Below are 18,565 nucleotides of genomic sequence, written 5' to 3'. Positions count from 1 at the left end.
GCTCTTTGATACACGACTATGCGTTAACATTAAATGAGACTTAATAGAAAATTCACTCTCAGCCTCTAGGAATACTACAATGTTCCCGGGCATTTAATAAATTTATGATTTCCACCTCAATGAATGTAGATTTTTCCTCCTCGCAAAATATTATCGATACTGTCTGAGCTGGATAACAGTGCTAGGATCTCAAAGTTGTCCATAGAGCTCCTAAAACAATGCACTCGGCGAAATAGTGCAACCACGGACAAAAATGAGAAACGAAGGTCCGTTCAGTGTGGTCGTTCGTCATTGTGATCTCTCATACTGCTATGCTGTGGAAAAACGCCGTATGAACCTTTAGGCGTTGCCAAATTTCCTTTGGTAAATCAATAATTTTCGGAGAGATTTGTCAATATTTTTCTTCCGATTTTTCAGAGAATTTTGTTCTAAATTTGATCTAAATAGTCTGGAATTTTCAATGCTAAATACTCATAACTTTCTTCAAAAATTAACATTTTCTAAGAAAAAATTTGGCAACTTTCTGATGTTCATACGGCGTTCTTCCTTAGCACGGCAGCATAGTCCCTATTCTGAAAGAAAAGGGGAGTTGGAATGCTAAGAATGAAGCGCTAAGGCTTTAACATAGACTGATTTTAGTTTCACAATGTTCAATTAAACACGACCAATAACAACGGCCCCAAGAAATCGGAGCAAAACCCATGAGACGTTGCGAGCATGCACCAATGTATGAATAGTACAGAAACGAAGCAAAACCGCTGCAAAGGGCGCAGCACTCTATGACTGCTGTGCTAGGGAAAAACGCCTTAAGAGACTTTAGACGTTGCCAAGTTTCCTTCGATAAAAACCGAATTTACTGGGAATATTGCCAATATTATTTTCTAAAATTTTCAGACAATTGTGTACCCAATTTAATCTAAAATATCTAAAAATTTTAAGGAAAAATATGCATGATTGTTGTCAAAAATACATGTTTTAACGAGGGAAATTTGGCAACTCCCAAATTTTCATACGGCGCGGCGTTCTTCTTTAGCACGGCAGAAAAGGAGTGTGCGCCCAATTGCAGTTCCTTATTACAAAATGTAGTTCATTTCCCGGTCTCCGTGATGTGGCACCGGGCGGGGAACTTATAAAAGCGCAGTTATTTTTCCCGCAATTTAGCGGCCGTCCGCCTTGCCGCACTCTCCCTGATTATAACGCCAGGTTTCGATAGCGTCTCCCCGTTCGCGTCCCCGGCCGTCGCGGGCGTTATGATTTATTCGCGACCACTTATCAGATTTATTGGAGCCCGCCGATCGCATTAGATCGCATTATACTTATCACCGTTCGGCAACGCGACGTCCCCGTAATTTACGGTCACTCATAAGAGCCCCTTTTTCCAGGTAAGCACCTCCCCCGTCCTGAAGAGAAACGCCGCAATCTCCGCGCCTTATCTCGCGAGCGACGCCATTTCAACCGCTACTTCCGGCGACGATCTCGCCCAGAATCGAGCAATTTTCGTCTATTCATTTTTTGATATTTTATTTCTTGTTATATTTCCGCCACTATTACCGAGGGTAAAGAATAATTTTTTCAGCTCCTCTTCAAGCTGTCTCCGTTACTTTCTAAAAAATTGAGAAGAAAGGTCATGTAATTTCACAATTTTTATTGAGAAAAATCATAATATAAAATGCAACTGCTTGAAAAAATTATCGCCGTTTCGTCGTAAACAATTATAGTTATTTTAGATAGGCATAATCATTAAGACTAGACAGGAGTATGCACAAGCAAGGGGTCGAATACACTTTTTCAGCTTCTCTTCGAGCTAGCTTCGTTACTTCCTGAACAATGGACCACTAGACAAGGTACGAATTTAAACAATCTGATACATTTTTCTTAACAAGAATTTCACGTAGAACACGATTCGCGCAACGAAAATTACTGAAATAAACTCCTAACGAAGATATTAACGTTTTTATTTCACATTGGTTACGAGGGATTTGAACTGCCCGCTCACAAGGAACTCAAAGCTCTACGTGAGTCGAATCGCGCACTACAACGGTTGCAGCAAGCCTCTTAATCGAGCAATATACATTTCCCACCATGTGTTGCTCAAACTATAAGCAATTCGCTATAGCTGAGCCAAAGTGTCAAGATTGAGGTTGCCTGATTTTTATATCGCAAAGACTGTCATGATAACGTTTAGCGTTCGATGCGAATCACGTAGAGCATTGAGTTTTCATGAGCGGGTGGTTTGAATTCACGCATCAAGAATCATTAAATATCCTCGTAAAGAGTTGATTTTTGTACTTTTCCTTGTGCGCATCGTGTTCTACGTGAAATTTTAGTTGAGAAACATGTATCAGAATGCTGAAATTCGTACCTTGTCTAGTGGTCCATTGAGGAGAAAGGTCATAAAATTTAACATTTTTTATTGAAAAAAATCATTATATAAAATGCAACTACTTGAACAAATGTTCGCTGTTTCGTCAAAAACGCTTTCAGGCATTTCAGATAGACATAATCATAAAGTCTGGACAGCAGTATGCACTGCAGCCTGATTGTTGAAATTTTGTGTCGGGTAGACATAGATGACATAGGATAAAAGGCAGTGCCTGGTTGGTCGCTTATGTCTTATCGCTGCTTTATCGTGCCTTTTTCAGGTGGAATGGACGACATAATGTCGGAAACTTGAGAGGTGCCTTTAGTTTGTCGTGAATTCTACCCGACATAGCACGACGAGGCAGCGATAAGACATAGCCGACCAATCACTCTCCGCCTTTTAACCTATGTCATCTATGTCTACCCAACAAACACAAAACTTCAACCATCAGGCTGCAGGCATGGGTCGAGCAAACCTCTTTTGCGGATTAATCCTTAGAAGATGAAATCCATCTTTATACTTCTCAACTTTTTTTAATTAATTCTTTTATTATAATTCATTGCGTGACCATTTGTGGATGGGCCCCTCTCGAGGAATTATCCTTTTAAAGTTTCTTTCGTTACTTCCGTTAATTCTCTTTTAAAAGGCCTGCTCCCGGTATGAGAACTCGCAAGTAAATCAAACAAAGCCCGGGACAAACTTTGCGAACACATCGAAAGTACTCGCAGTTGATAAAAGTAAAAGATCTCCGGAACAAAGGAACACGGCCGTTCGGTGTTGGGCGACGGGGACGGCGGCCTGGGAGCCCCGGGAAATTCCGGAAGGCGAGAGCGCGGAATCTATTAAAAATCACGCCGGAATTTCAGATTGCAGCGCACCGACAAAACGGAAGCGCTTAATGGAAAGGATTAAAAGACTCGCATCAGTGGCTGAGTTCCCTCGTATTTTCGACCGGCGTTGCCAACGCGAGCAGAATTTCCCGCTTTCCCTGCCGTGCTACGGAAAAACGTCGTACGAACATTCTAGGGTTGCCACATTTCCTTCACTAAAATGTTTATTTTTGAGAGAATTTATGAATATTTTTGTCTGAGATTTTCCGGAACTTTGAGTGAAATTACGAATAAAATTATCTAAAAAATTTGAGGAAAAATATGCATAGGTTTACGAGAAAAAATAGCGTTTCATCTAAGAAGATTTGGCAACGCCTGGGGGTTCATACGGCGTTTTTTCTCAGAACGGCAGTTCCCCATCGCGAGTCGTGTCAAAGGGGTGAAAAACGGCGGCGGAGATTCCGAAGGCTCCCTTCAACCCCTTCGGTAATTTTATAACGGGGCGCGAACCGTTCGTCATTAGTCGTTAGTCCCTTCAAAACTTTGTGGAATTCTCACCGGCTCACCTCCGATCCCTGTTTGTTCCCTCCTTTCTTCGCCTGCTGTCACGACTCCCTCGTGACCCCGTTTTTCTCGCTCTTCATTGCAAACAAGCCTAATTAATCGGACAACTTTTTCCGAGACATACCTCCCTCCCCGAGTGAAAAGAAGTCCGTCGCACAGTGCCCCCGAAACCCCCGCGTTACCGAAGAGAGTGAGAGTGAGAGAGAGAGAGAAAGAGAGTGAGAGGGGGGGGGGCAAAAAAACAGGATCTCGTCACCCTCCGGCCGAAGTATCACACAAGCATAATCGACATGCGGCGTTTCACAGTTTCCGTCGTCAATTAACGGAGAATTATATTATCATTTATTTACATTACGCCGTTTTGTTGTTTTACAGAGAAATTGTTGGTGGAATCTGTTTTTGAAAATTTCACGGACTTTTATCGGCAGCACAAGGTGAGTTCAGTGAAATTTTCAAACAAATTTAATCAACAATTTCTCTGTAAAAAATAAAATAAAATGGCGGCGGAAATTTTGAAACATCACATGGCGCTTGTGATACTATGACCGGGAGGTGAAAAAGGACCATGCGACGTTTCAAAATTTCCACCGCCATTTCATTTTTTTTACAGAGAAATGGTTGGTTGAATCTGTATATATCTACGAATATGTATGGTAGTATCTGGCAATTTGCTGTTTTAGCTGTCTCAGTAATTTCATCTAAAAGAGTTTAGACGAATTTTGAAGAAAACTCGATTTCGACAATTTTGCACTTACGGCTCTCTTCGCTATCCTGGCGGCAGTGTGTAATTAAAAAAAAAAATTACACAATTTACGAGTTTCTCCGCCAGGGAGCTCTCCCCACAAGAAATCGGTCACCAGCCGCCCGCGCGCGCACTGACGCCTACAAACCTAAGGGGATACTTCACGCATCGCGCAATGCTTGAAGTATCCCTTAGGTTTGTAGGCGTCAGAGCGCGTTCCGAGCCGGCAGCACGCCGCGCCGCAGCGTGCCATAATAATCGAAATATATCGTGTTTGTAATTGTGGAATTTATAGGCCAGGGTGTTAAAATGTAGACAATTAGACATCAAATTCGAAATTAGCGACTCAAAAAACATCTGTTTCGAAACTTTCGTGATCTTTCCGTCATTATACGACTTATTTCTTCCTATTCTTGAGTTTTGGATCACAGTGCGCCGCGGGAGGTGGCGGCTCATGAAATTCTCCCCTGTGCTCAACCGCACAAAATGAGCGCGCTCTGTTCCTTCAAAGACAAATTATCGGAAAAACGGTACTTAGATAATGGGAAAACCACCGATAATAGTGGTTTGTCTGAGGAAGTAGGGTAATGTAATTAAGCACCAGTTCCTTACATTTGATATTATTTTACTGACGAAGAAATATTTAATTACGTTTATCTATAAGTATACCTATCTAAGAATACGTCGATATGTCGTTCTACCATAACACGGCAGCGACGAAAAAAGGGACTTCATTGCTCGGAGGAAGTGATTTTCGTTAAGTTTGGTTAAGAAATTAGTATATATACAAACTGCCGATAAAATCCAGTGAAATTTTCGGACAGCTTCGTTGAACAATTTCTCTGCGCAAAAATAAAATGGCGGCGGAAATTGTGAAACGTCGTATGGTGCTTGTGATACTATGGCCGAAAAGTGATGATTTGAGAAAAAGGACCTAGCAACGTTTAAGAGGAAAATGTAATGGAACGAATCATCCATCTTCCTAAAATTTTCATTTATCATTCAAGACTCTTAAAAATTGCTCAGATAATTGAGAATGGACCTCTAGACAAGGTTTGAATTAAAGCACAACGCTACGTGCATTCTTTAAAAAATTCCACAAAGAAAACCAATTACACGAGGGGAAAGTCTGGAAATCAACTCCTGAACAAGATATAAATGTTTTTTAGAATCATTGGTCGAATGGCAAAACTAAAAATGACGTCGTTTGGATAGGACATCCATTTGATCTGTGTTTATAAGAATTGTTAAAATCTCCGATTGCCCTGGCAATCAATTTAATTTCTTCACGTTTTCGGGTAGTTTCCTTAAATGATAAGGCCTATCCTATATTGTATCTTAGAATCGATATCAGAACTTGAAGGCTGTGGGTTTCTCTTGCAGGCCTTTTCTTCATAAAACTACCACCATTATCTTCAACAATAGAGAGAAGTTATTAAAAAGCGGCTGGTAATTTCGAACCTCTATTATTTTGGATTGTTTATGATTCATGCAGCATGCAGCGCGCTGCGACGGGGCTATGCGTCCGCACTATAAGCAGTGTTGCCAGCCTTAAAATAAAAATGTTTCATGCGGGTTGCAATTGGAGATCAGAGTTGAAAACAGGGTCATCGAAGAGCCAAGATTTCACCTCTAATCACGAAGAAAGCTGGAAAAGCAAAAGATGCTTCATTCATCACATTTTGAGGGTCATAGGCATAGAGGACAATATGCATTATATATGTCGTAGGCAAATAGTCATATACTCTTACTCAGATTAAAATGTTTATTCTGATCATAATTTTAGGCCAAATAATTCATTTTTCCTGTAAGTAAGAATTCTCCGTAAAAATGTGTATCATGCAGAAGTCTTTTACACAATTTATAGCTCCTGAACGAATAAGTATCTGGAAATTTTAAGCACATCATAAAATACAGAAATTTTTAAAATTTTATCATTTAAAAATTTAAGCATCAATTGAGGGGAGTTCGTACATTTGATGAGTTATTTTCCCCAAAATATCGAAAAATCGTTAACTCTTCACCATAAGTTTACAAAATATCGTAAACTGTCATTTGGCTATCTGATTGGGCGTTTGATAAAAAGCCTTATTTGACTGATTGCCTGCGACATATACACATATGATTTCTGCATAAATGAGCAGATCGCATTCAGCAAAAAGGAACCAGCGCGAATACAGTTTTGTAAAAATGTTGCTCCTTCATAATTATTTAAAAAATCTCCCAAAATAGCAAATTGTTTTTTCATCCCACCATGAAATTGTTGATTTCAAAGGGAAATAATTGTGTAAATTTTAATACTGTCCATATATTCATTATCTTTAAAAGAAAAAAAGAATTTGTACGGTTTTGAAAACACTATAATAACGCTGGTTCCTTTTCGCTAAATGCGATCCAAATATTGTCCTAACAAATATCCGAATGTTCACCCAAAAAAGAAGAGGCGAATCTTGGGCGAACCCCAAAATTCAACGATAAAGCACGTCCGTCTTTATGCATTTTCGTGAGTTGGAATTCCTCTTAATTTGACAACCTTCACTCATGCTCGCTTGTGTTGACGGAGTGGTGAAATAAGCCAGCTCCTTTCACTCGCTCAGGGGCCTGGCCTATTCAATTCTCCGGCATGAATTTGGAATGAGCCGCGTCGAAACAAAAATCAATAGTGACGTCACGAGAACGTATCATCATCATACGTCAGCACAGTCCTATTCATTATTAATTAACGCAAAAAAGTTTGCAACCGACTGAAATGCAGGAGTCGAAAGGTAACGAGAAAACTGGCCCGCATTGTTGGCGAATTGAATTTATGAGAGCCGGGTCCGAGGACAAATTTTCCCATAGACGACTGGTCTCCAACCACTGATAATTTACTTTCGAAGAGTAACTTTAATGATCGCCTAATGGTAACTTTTTCTAGACTAAAAACGTTAGTGTTCCATGTAAACCGAAATGTTTACCTATATCGGCACGACAAGAATCGAAAATCGATATATCGACGGTGAAACTACCAAACCACGTATCTCGGTTTGCGACGTCGCAGACTTCCTGTCATACTTTATTTTTGAACTGAAAAACTACTTAACATCCAGTCTTGAAAATTTCTGTGATTTTTCCTCTTTGTGCGGAGAAAATTCCGTGAAAATTTTAAGGAATGATATTGATTTGGTCTACTTCAAAAAAATAAAATGTGAGCGTAGATTTTTAAACACCGCAAACGAGATACGTGGTTTGGTAGTTTCACCGTCGATATGTAGTATACGGCGCAGATAGAGCTACGCCTCGTCTTATCTTGCCGACATAGCCAGTTAACGTTTCAACAATCAGGCTGTTGTAGTCTACTATATCAAAAAAATCTAAAAATAAAATGAAAAAAAATGTTAGATGAGCCGCTAAGGAATAATATCTCGGATCATTTCGAGGCAGACTAGGTATGAAACCAATTTATCCAATTTGCTTGTCAAAAGAGAGGATGACTCCGTCTCAAAGTCTTACGGACCGCATTCTCTTGACATATAAATCGTTCCGGATTCTTTCTTCTCTAAGTTGCGGAGAATTGCGGATTTGCCCGACAAACTTTTCTCTCATCCGCTCCGCGAAACGGAGACTTGAAATGCAACTTCTAACGAGCGGTTCGACGAATCCCGCCAATTCAATGACGAGTGGTTTAGCATTCGCAAACTTGGTGCATGTTGAAAATTTGAAGAGTTGCGAACAAATTAGACAGGGAGATGAGATTGAGTGTACTTCGGGAAGTAAACTGAGATTATAGGAAACAAAAGGATAAAGGGAAATATAGAGAGCTGTATATAGCGAAATAATGATCGCCTATCTCGTAGCTCTTTAATGAAATTTTCTGAGCGTTAGTTTTCATTACAAATTATTCAGGACTCAGTTCGTGCTTTGGAAATCTACGTAGTAGGTTCCTTTCTAGAAATCTTGCAGTACAGGAAAGGGTCCGGCCATTTTTCAAGCTCAAATTTCGTAAGTTTTGTATTACAGATGTTTCTCACGCCTGGTCCTACGATTTGGTCCTACATGGCAGACATCAAAATTCTGGACAATTTTAAAGGGGCCTTAGGACAGCATTAGAAAACAAATTATATATTCGTGAACGAAAGAGAATTAGATGCCTTTTTGGGAAAACCAGGCTTAAGTTTCATCCATTTATCATGAGAATATTGAAGTTTAACACATCTTCTTGGGAAAATAAAGGTTTTTTTTTTCTTGGAAAGTTAACTAAATCATTTGAGAGAGGATCTTCGGAGATGATGACGATAATTATACGGCTTGGTACTAAAAGGTTATTACCTAGCCTACGAAACGAAAAAGTGGATTCGAGATTGCGTTTGCTTTGAGCACAACTTTATTTTCAAAAAAGATGCAAACAGAAATTCGTGGCAATCTAATGCAAAGACTCGTTAATCATTTCAATTAAAACCAATTATTTTGTTAATTTCCTCAAGAATTGTTCGTGAGAAACGTTATCGCATTAACTATTTTAGATCATCAATTCCGCATCGTGCCTTTGATTGCTCCGAGTTCAGGGGCAACTTAATCGCCGCAAAAAGCTCATCTGTTTCCAGTTTGAGCGAAGCAATTTCAAAGGAAGGAGCGCTGTATCAGACCTGAAGGTCTCTTCATTAAGTCAAATATTATTCCGTGGGAGATTAAAAATAACTGGCAGGTTTATAAAAAGGGAGCACTAAAAGGAGAACGAGGAGAAGGCGAGACTTAAAATGCAGGGAATCAGGGCAAAGAAACAAAACAGTCATTCATAAAGCTCCCGGTGTTTGGTCGAGAAATTTAAATTACCTAATGAAACATTTGTTACGTATTCAAAGAGGACTTATTTGCACTTTCTGCCCCCCTCCCCCGTCCGCCCGGTTTAATTTACTTATTTTGTCTCAGTCTCTCGTCTTGCCCTCGTTTCGCATTAAAATGTTTTTATTTTTTTTCTTCTTCTTTTTTTACGTCTCGTCCATTCGTCCGTCACCCCTCTGGCATAACTCAGTTTTGGAGTGGGCCCTATTGTCTATAAAACCATATGATTCCCAGAGCTCAAGTTAAAATGGAGATACGCTTTTGCGTCGGAGGGGTAAAGATTTGGCGCCAGCTTGCTCATCTGCTTTGTCTGCCGTTCCCGCTGAATTCATAATTCGCATTCTTCGGCTTGTTTCACCCTTTTTTGAACAAAAAACAACAGAGGCTGTGGATTTTATTAGGTCATTCGTTGTTGGGATGATAGATTGAGTGATCTTCAAAGCCACATTCTAGTTTCAGCGACATGCGGATCTTGAATCCACGAGAGGGTTCTTGCTGACCTTGTTCAAAATGCATGGTCTACCAAGGTTAAAAAATAAAAAAAATTAAGAGAGGAAAGTTTAGGAGTAAGTAAGAATAAGTACATACATACATTCAAGTCGCTTTGTACAGCGCGCCCGGGCGCTCTGCGACACCTAACGCCACTCTTGTCTATCGACCCAGAGGTCATCTGGTAAATGGCATCTTGTAATTTCATCTTGAATGCCACCTTTCCACAATGTTGCTGGACGTCCCCTGCGTCTTCTCCCAGGAGGAACCCAATCTGGTACCTTCTTAGGTAATCTATCATCCGCCATTCGTTGAACATGGCCGTACCAGACAAGCTGTTCGGTCATAATTTCATGCACGATGTTCTGCTCGGCGTTCATGATCTCACATTATATCATCATGTATAAGTAATAAAAGAAAAGGTAACTCACCCCTCTGACAGCTCCGGCCTGGGTGTTGACGATCCGCGAGCTGTATCGCGGGGCAGCGCTGGCGACGATGAACATCATCTGGACCAGGAGGACACATGACAACATTGTCACCCTCTTCGCCGCCCATAGTCATCCATTCCTCCGTCTCAACGCCACGCCATCCTCGCTCCGCTAGTTCCCGCCGCTAGCAGCACTGTGCCGACCCCTGAGTCACTTCCAACACATCCGCCAACACAATACCGACACGTCACACACCGATCGCGAAACCGAAAAATCTCGAAATCCGAAAACCGAAAACTTCGAATTTGCACTCGCAGAGAACACGGAGATGAATCGAGAAAAATCCAGTTCCGGAATCGTCGGTTTTAATAAATTAAAGTATTAGTTGTAGGTAGGATTCACTTGTAATGAAAGCACAGTGTTTACCGGTGAAGTTCCGGATCCGTTTGAGCAAACGAACTAAAGTAGCAATAGTTGTTGGTAGAATCCGTGCTTTATGTAAGCAGAGAATTGATTGCTAGGTTAAAAACTGCAGAATGATCAGACTCAGCGCAAGGGTTGCTTCATTTAAATTGCTATGGGCAAAGTTTAATTTGCATCGGTGCGTTCAGAAGAAAAAGTTGCTTGCGATTTCCTTGAAAATCATTGAAAAACAACGAAACGAGGTTTTTCTAACGAGAATATCACAGATTGGTTGAACTTGAACGAGAGAATGCTTCAAGCAATGACGGGTCGGTTAAATAATTAAACTTATATTTTTCATTAAAACTAACCTGAGCAACTCAAACAATCAATATGATAACGGATTTGTGTGAGCAAATGAATGAATTATTGTTAGATATGATTCATCCGCACATAAGCCGAAGGGTGATTGACGGACTTAGCGGAATGTTCAGACTGAAGATTGAAGCCGTTCGAGTTCGAATGAGGGTAAAGTTTGAGTAGGTCGGCCCGTCGATTTTCCGTTTACGAGCCATCTCGAAGTATCTCGTAAAATTGGTTGCGGAATCGAAGAATCCTGAAACAGAGTAAAGAAAAGGTAAGGGTAAATAATTACAGAATACAAGTGGATTGTTGAGGAAAAATGGTTATTTGCTTTAAAAGATATTTCCGATCATTGCCAGGAGCTCCTGCATTGATAACCGTTCAAATGTGCTTATTAAAGCTTTGAAAAAACCATCTAGAAATCATCTTTCAGGAAACCCTTTTCGGGAAGATTACAAAGAAAAATTTACGCAAAAAAGTCTTTAAAAATTACAGCTTATTAGGTTTTTTTAAAAAAAATTTTATAAACATTTTAAGTATTAATCACAAACTAGAGTAAATCCTCTAGGAGGATTGTTTTTTGAAAAATGTTCTTACTTGAATTAAGTCTTGTAAATTTTACTTAATAATACCAAAAGACGTTTCCTAAATCATGAATTTTAATGCTTCCTTTTATTAGTTGTCTTTTCAAAATTTTACGAGTTTCTTAAAAGTTTATAACTGCCGTTGCAGATAAAGAACTTTTCAGTTCCCCGGGGAACTTTGATCCCTGGTCGAGGACCAATTAGAGAGGTTGAGCTTCTAGTATCCTCTACGAGGTGAGGAGGTTTCCAGCACAACACAACAACCCTGCGCCGGCTGAGTTATCGAATGGCAGACAAGTCATCCACATGCTAGCATTCAAAATAACAAGGTGCAACTAGGAGCTCAATTTAGGAGTGCACGTGAAAAGAAACACGCTGAAGCGCACTTGGTGGTGATGTTGATACCGCTAACACTCGTTATACGTTACAGGTTTTATCAATTTAAAATGAAGGTGCGGCGCTGTCAAATTTTTCACGTACTGGAATAACTGAGAGCTTGGTATAGAACGCGCTGCTTGAATGGGCTTGTTGCAAACTTCACCCAGAGCAAAAAGAAGAGTTGTTCTTTGAATAAAATGGCTTAAAAGTCACGATGAAAGTGGCTTCATGATAATACTGGAATAGTTTTGTCACCGTAACAGACAACACATTTTTTGGTCATATTTTTATTAGAAATGATAATCACTCGATTTTTTTCGCATGAATCTTCAAAGGCTTACGTATTATAACGCTTTCTAATGATTTCTCGCTCTACTTCTCAATTAATATTATGTGAATTCCGAAAATTTGCCTTCTGTAACGCGGTAAAAAGTCAGCGTAACAGACAGCATTTTCGGCCATTTATATATTAAAATTGAAAATTAGAGCGATAAATCTTTGAAAAGCGTTATAACACGTGACCCTGTGTAGAGTAATGCAAACAAATTCGAGTGAATTTATCAATCATTACTACTAAAAATATGACCGAAAAATGTATTGTCTGTTACGGCGACAAAACTATTCCAGTTATCGTGAAACCACCCATGAGCGCATCGGGAAGTCTGAAATACACTCCTAACTTCACAATCTGCCTAATAAGAAATATGCGCTTCTGTAAGCTTCCCGCCTCAAAAATTAAAGAACGGCACAATTAAACTTTTCGTAAGTAGAGGAGTCGTTCCATCGTCGAAACAATCGTTCGAAACCATTGCGCACTATGATGCTATACGCAATAGTATTCAACATAGCCGACCCCAACCCGCAAAAACACACGTGATGAGACGAAATTTTAAAGACCGGGTGTTTTTGCATACATTTTCCTTGCGCTGATATACGTCATGGTGCTTCTTTACGATTTGCACGTGGAAGGTCAGCCATGATGAAAATTGCGTAGCATCCTAGTGCGGCAGGGTTGGATGGAATGACTCCTCTTACAAAATAATCACCTGTGCCGTTTTAGGAGCGGGAAGCTGAAAAAAGAATAATTCTTCAGCAGATTGTGAAGTTGGGAGTTAATTTCAGACTTTCCCGATGCGCTCTTCGTGATTTTTTAGCCATTTCTTGTTGGAGACAACTCTAGCTGAAGAACTAGTCGCGATTTATCGCCGAGGATGAAGGCAGAGCTCTCGAAACGCATTCGAATTTAATAAAATAAAAAGTGCAAGTGAGTCCTATTCATTATTATTTTAACACAACTCTAGCTGAGGTTTGCAACAGGCCCATTTCTGATGGCTTCAAACAAACACTCAAAATATTCACGATTGTTTAAATCCGCTATTCAGTTGCGCGACAAACCCGTTTATCCAACAAGCTTTTCTAACAGTTTCGGCGTCTCGCGGCGACAAATTCACCCTTTACTTGCTACGTGACAGTTTGCGCGGGTCAAGGAACCGCATTTCGCTTCTGCTCGCGCCGGAAAATTAAATTAATTCCGGCAGAAATCACCAGTAACGCAACTTTCCAACGTAATCGCGACGAGGCGAGTACGGTCATCACACTAAGCTCCAATTATAAATCCATTTTAAAGGACTCGATATGATTGTCGCTTCTCCAATCACAAGAACAGACCAAGGGCGGGGGGCATTAAACCCGGGGGGGGGGGGTTGAATTTTGAGCATCGGAGCGTGCCTTCAGCAAATCAGAAAACCAGTAGCGAGGCATGAAAGATCGATTTTCGATATCTCCCCATTTGAAGCTGTGGTAAAGAATCGATCATTAAGGTGTTCGCTGCGGGCACCTTGTTAATCGATCCTTTTCCATAGGTTTAAATGGCAGATCAATCGATATATCGCAAAGCACGCCGCGCCACTGCAGAAAACAAAGCCGCGAGAGGGAGCAAGGGCGCGAAAGTTTGGAGACGATGAATGATAAATCTAAGTTGAACTTTTTACTCCAGCCGCTCGCTGCAGGGTTGCCGATTTGCGAGGTTAGGCTTTTTTGTTTGAGGTTAATTTACCGATTTCTTCTGCAGGACGGCAACCTTTTTCAACCTCCACCTGTCGCGCTCCCCGCCCAAGTTTCGGAAGGGACTATACTCGAGTGGCCGCATGAGAGGGGCTCCCTGCAACTCGCTGCGATTTTTTATTGTTTCCTCATCAAGAAAATTTCCAACTTCGGGACTGCGGAGTTTCGTCGGGACTTTCGGTTCATTTTCGATCACGAGTTTTTAAACTTGAAACTTGGAGTGCGAGGAGGAGTGTCATTAAGGGCAACGGAGGTATAACCGGCGCGCTGGTTAATGTCGGGTAGCAAGAGGAAAAGACCTCAGTCAAAATGTGCGCACTCGCTATTTGTACAAATAACACAAATTATGATAATTATACGTCATGTTAATGTTAATGATGCAGTAGTTAATTTCGGGCATGTGCAAAGAATGTCGGAGAGATGTTGCCAATACAATGCTGTCATGCTAAGGAAGAACGCCGTATGAACATTCGAGAGTTGTCAAATTTCCCTTGATAAAACATATATTTTTGACGACATTTATGCATATTTTTCCTTACAATTCTCATATTTTTTAGATTAAATTGCGTACAATATTGTCTGAAAATTTTGTAACAAAATATTCACAATTTTCGCAGTAAATAAAGTTTTCATCGAAGGAAATTTGGCAACGTCTGAATACTCATACGGCGTTCTTCTTTAGCACGACAGAATGGATCACTAAACCATGAGTGAATTTTGACTCGCGAATATATACTTTTGCAAAGGTAAAGAACGCTTGGAACACGATGCGCACATTAAAAATGTGAAAAAATAAGTTAGAAACCGAGGGATACGCAGTTCGAATAGCGCAACTTTTCCTCAAATTTAAAACACCCCGGTTTCGCGCAGAACCGAATGATGTCATCCGGCACCAATGAGAAGCGAGCACGGGTTTCTACCACTTACAGAAATGTGTTTTTACTCCTCGTAGTTGAGAAAACAAAGGGAAATTCGAAACTTGTGTCTTCAAAATCAAAGAGTTGAATTTTATTCATGTTCGCTGTAGTAAATAAGCAGAAATTCCACATTAAAATATGTTTTATTACAGCGAAAAATCAGAGCAAAATGAGAGGAGATATTCTACTGGCTGTTTGGTCATCACTTTTGTTTTTCTACGTGTTGTTTTTGGTAGGTTTTTTGGTTAGGCTAGGTTAACTTAATTTAGTTTGGTTTGATTTGATTTGATTTGAAGGGAGGAGTTTGCTTAGAGCTTCGACAGGGTGTCTCGAAAGTTTCTCGACAAAAATGCCGTAGTAGGGCTCTTCTACAAAAGCCCTTAGCTTACCATTGCACCCGAGTAACAGCATTTTCCAGAGCAATTGATTTCATTATCTTTACGCCAAATTAGAAAAATGGACATTAGCGGTTCTGTAGTAGTTTCCCTCTTGAATTGATCCATGCAAAGGAAAATTTTGGAAAATAATTTCCGAAATTTTCCTGGTAAATTCGGCTTTTATCGGAGGAAATTAGGCAACGCCTAAAGGCTCATACGGCGTTCTTCCTTGGCCCGGGAGGATAGCCCCCAGATCAGATGAAGCGCTTAATAAGTCCTGGGAGGGAGGTTGATAGCTCATTTATTTCTTTGCGGGGATAAAGGGATTTTCCGGGCGGGCGGGCGCGGTCATCGGGCTCACGTGATAGGCCAATAAAGTTAACCGGCTAGAAAAAGCAACTAGCCGTGAGCCATTGTCTCAAGTTCAAAGGCGGCCCGAGCTCCGGGAGGACTCTTTTCCGCCGGGCTCCGTCTCGGGAGGCGCTCGTGCGAAAATTCCAACTGAACTTCAAAAAGCCTCCGTCTTATATCGGCTTAACTCCAACAAATAACCAATTCTCCTCCGCAACGAGCGACCACCGATGCGGTGGGGAAGGCGGCAAAGAGGGGCAGGGCTCGAAATAAAGAAAACGGGACCATGACCCCGCAGAAACTTTTCGTTGCCAAATGGTGAGAATAGTCGTATTTTGTTCGGAGGCAACACTCGCAACATGTTGTGAAAACAAGCGGCAATCGCATTTTGTTTGAAGTTGTTTTGTGTTGTATGGTATTTTTGCGCGCAAAATTTGGGAACCCCTACAGCAACATTGTTGTACAACTGCAACGTGCTCAAAGCAGGTCGTTCTTGTGTTGTTCAGAAAAGCAATGCTGTTTTCTAACCTAAAATTAGAAGTGGCTCTCTCATTGGTTGTTCAGAATTGCGTAAAAAAAAAGCAAGAAAAAACGGAAACATTTTGTTGTTTAGAGCAAAACAACAGGACACGGCCAGAGGGCATGACTCCCTGGTATTTCTTTATGCACTTGAAGATTTGTTTCCTTTTTTTGTTTACCCGTGCAGAATAGGCAAAAGTTGGAACGTCACAAATCGAGGATGAATGTTTTTTACCTCGTCGTCGGTGATGAGAAAATGTGTTACTACGCGTGCGCAAGAGTGTAACATAAGCGGCAATCGTGATCTTCTGCCATCAAACCGAGGCGACAACTACGAAGGCGCTCTGAGCAACTATTCCACCTCGGAAGTGTTGCACAGTATCAGGCGAAAATGAAGGCGCTATAACGATCGTAAATTGACTGATATAGACTTCTGTGTCGAGTCCGTTTGAGCACGCGGCATGCGTTGCCCGTTCGATCGATTTTGGTGAAACTTGGTACCAACGGGCTGATTATTGAAATCGATAGACAAAGCTATAGACAAAGAAGACATAGGGAGTATGGAGCGATTCTATTAAGTGAATTGTGTGGTTCTCATAGATTAAGGAAGAAAATGATGGACTAACTGTCGGGTTCCTCGTGGGTTGCCGTAAGTTAGTCTATTGCCTACCTCCTTTGTCCATTGCAACCACCCGCTTCCACCGATAGGATCCCTCCGTATCCCTTTTATCATCTTTGTCTATAGTTTTGTCTATCAATTTCAATAATCGGCCCGCAGGTGGCATTGATTGACAGGAAGCTTAAATTTCAGCTAGAGTTCGAAAATCAAAGATGAAGGAGGTAGCCTAAAATACTATCTCGGCTCCTGTTCGATCGATTCTTGCGACACTTGGTGCCAGGGGGCACTTTCAGAGAGGAAAGTTGAATTTCTAGTTAAAATTTAAAAATTCACAAATCCTAGATGGCGGAGAAGACGTAGAAAACAAAGATGCGTGCCTTTAAAAGCATCCGACTATGCAATCGAGGTATCTATTAGCTTCCTCAGTTTTAAGATCGATGTGCTCTCAGCTAATTCAGACCTCGATGCCGGTGCACTCTTCAAAGCGTCTGTGTTGAAACTGCTCGTTCATTCATTCATGTATTTATCTTCCTATTCCTTTTTTTCATTTTCTTATTTGATCATTTGGAGGAGTATAATTTCAGCTCATAATCTTTACATCATAGAGCGCATAACACTGATAATATCACTTGGTATATTTCAGCGTTTTATACACTCTTCGGGCCTGTACGTACTTGAAGGGATATAAAAGTTCGGATCCGTTTTTGTTCATTCGAAGGTGTTTAACCGTACCTCTTATCCCTTTTTTAAAGAAAACACTCAATACACTTGAATGAAACATCAAAATATTAGTTTTCGCCATATCTTGGAAAAATCACGGCGGATTTGAAAGCGTTGATATACATTTACCCGTGCAATAGGGTAATGAAAAAGTTGCAACGTTGCAAATTGAGGTGTGAATGTTTTTTACCTCATCGTCGATGATTAAAAAATGTGCTACTGCGCACGCGTAAGAGTGTAATATCAGTGGCAATCGTGTTCTTTTACCATCAAGTCGAAGCGATACTGTAGAAGGCGCTACGAGTATCTACTTCACCACAGAGGTATTTCACAGTATCAGACGAAAATGAAGGCGCACTAACCCTCGTAAAACTGATATAGTTTGGCTAGTAGGCCGTAAATCATCCACAACCCAGATCCGACAACCGCGGAAGCGGTTTTAATTCCGCCGAGGAAAACAATTGATAACACAACGTGTATGAGTGAATATCCCCGACCTTTCCGCCCCCCTCCCTCTCGCGCCCCACCCGCGTGGGAAAGGAAAAGAGCGACTGAAGAGGCTCCCGCTCCCTCGGCCCAAAAGACGCGGCTCGCAACCCCGACGAGAAAAATAATACGAAACCCCTTAAATCTGTTAGGCACACAATTTGTTTTACTCTGCGGTTATCCCCCCCCCCCCCCCACTTCAGGTTCGTTCCCTATCGCGCGCTGCTCGTCCGGGGTTCTCGCGTCATAAGTTATGTTTTTTTTTTAATTCAGCCCCTGATTCGAGGGGTGCTCTTGAGCCCGCTCGCTCGAGAGGTGTTGAGGGGGCGTCGCACGGTGGATCGAGTCAATCGGAGAGGTCGGACATGAAATTTTTCACTAAAACTGCAAATTTTCATGTTTATTTCGTCACATTTTAAATTTCAAGGGTTGTTTTTAGAGGGAAATTTCACGAGGAAACTGATAAAACCTTTTTTAGAACCTCAAAGTTTTAAATAAACGGAGTTATAAGCGTTTAAAGTTTCCAAATTTTGTCCGACGTCTCCT

At 40.9% G+C, this 18,565-nt stretch overlaps 1 protein-coding gene across 2 annotated transcripts in view; it reads right to left on the bottom strand.

Annotated features, from left to right (window-relative positions):
* Nucleotides 1–18,565, bottom strand: part of LOC109032141 (neuroligin-4, X-linked) — a 552,408-nt gene that overhangs the window by 477,776 nt on the left and 56,067 nt on the right. For both annotated transcript variants that reach the window (XM_019044117.2, XM_072302671.1), the window contains one exon: nucleotides 10,240–11,257. In XM_019044117.2, coding sequence (XP_018899662.2) covers nucleotides 10,240–10,344 — 105 coding nt within the window. In that variant the 5' untranslated portion in view covers nucleotides 10,345–11,257. The remainder of the gene's footprint in view (nucleotides 1–10,239; nucleotides 11,258–18,565) is intronic.

The sequence above is a fragment of the Bemisia tabaci genome, chromosome 7, assembly GCF_918797505.1.
Source record: "Bemisia tabaci chromosome 7, PGI_BMITA_v3".
NCBI lineage: Eukaryota > Metazoa > Arthropoda > Insecta > Hemiptera > Aleyrodidae > Bemisia > Bemisia tabaci.
The sequence above is the reverse complement of the archived record's forward strand: the minus strand, read 5'-3'. Positions and strand labels throughout refer to the sequence as shown.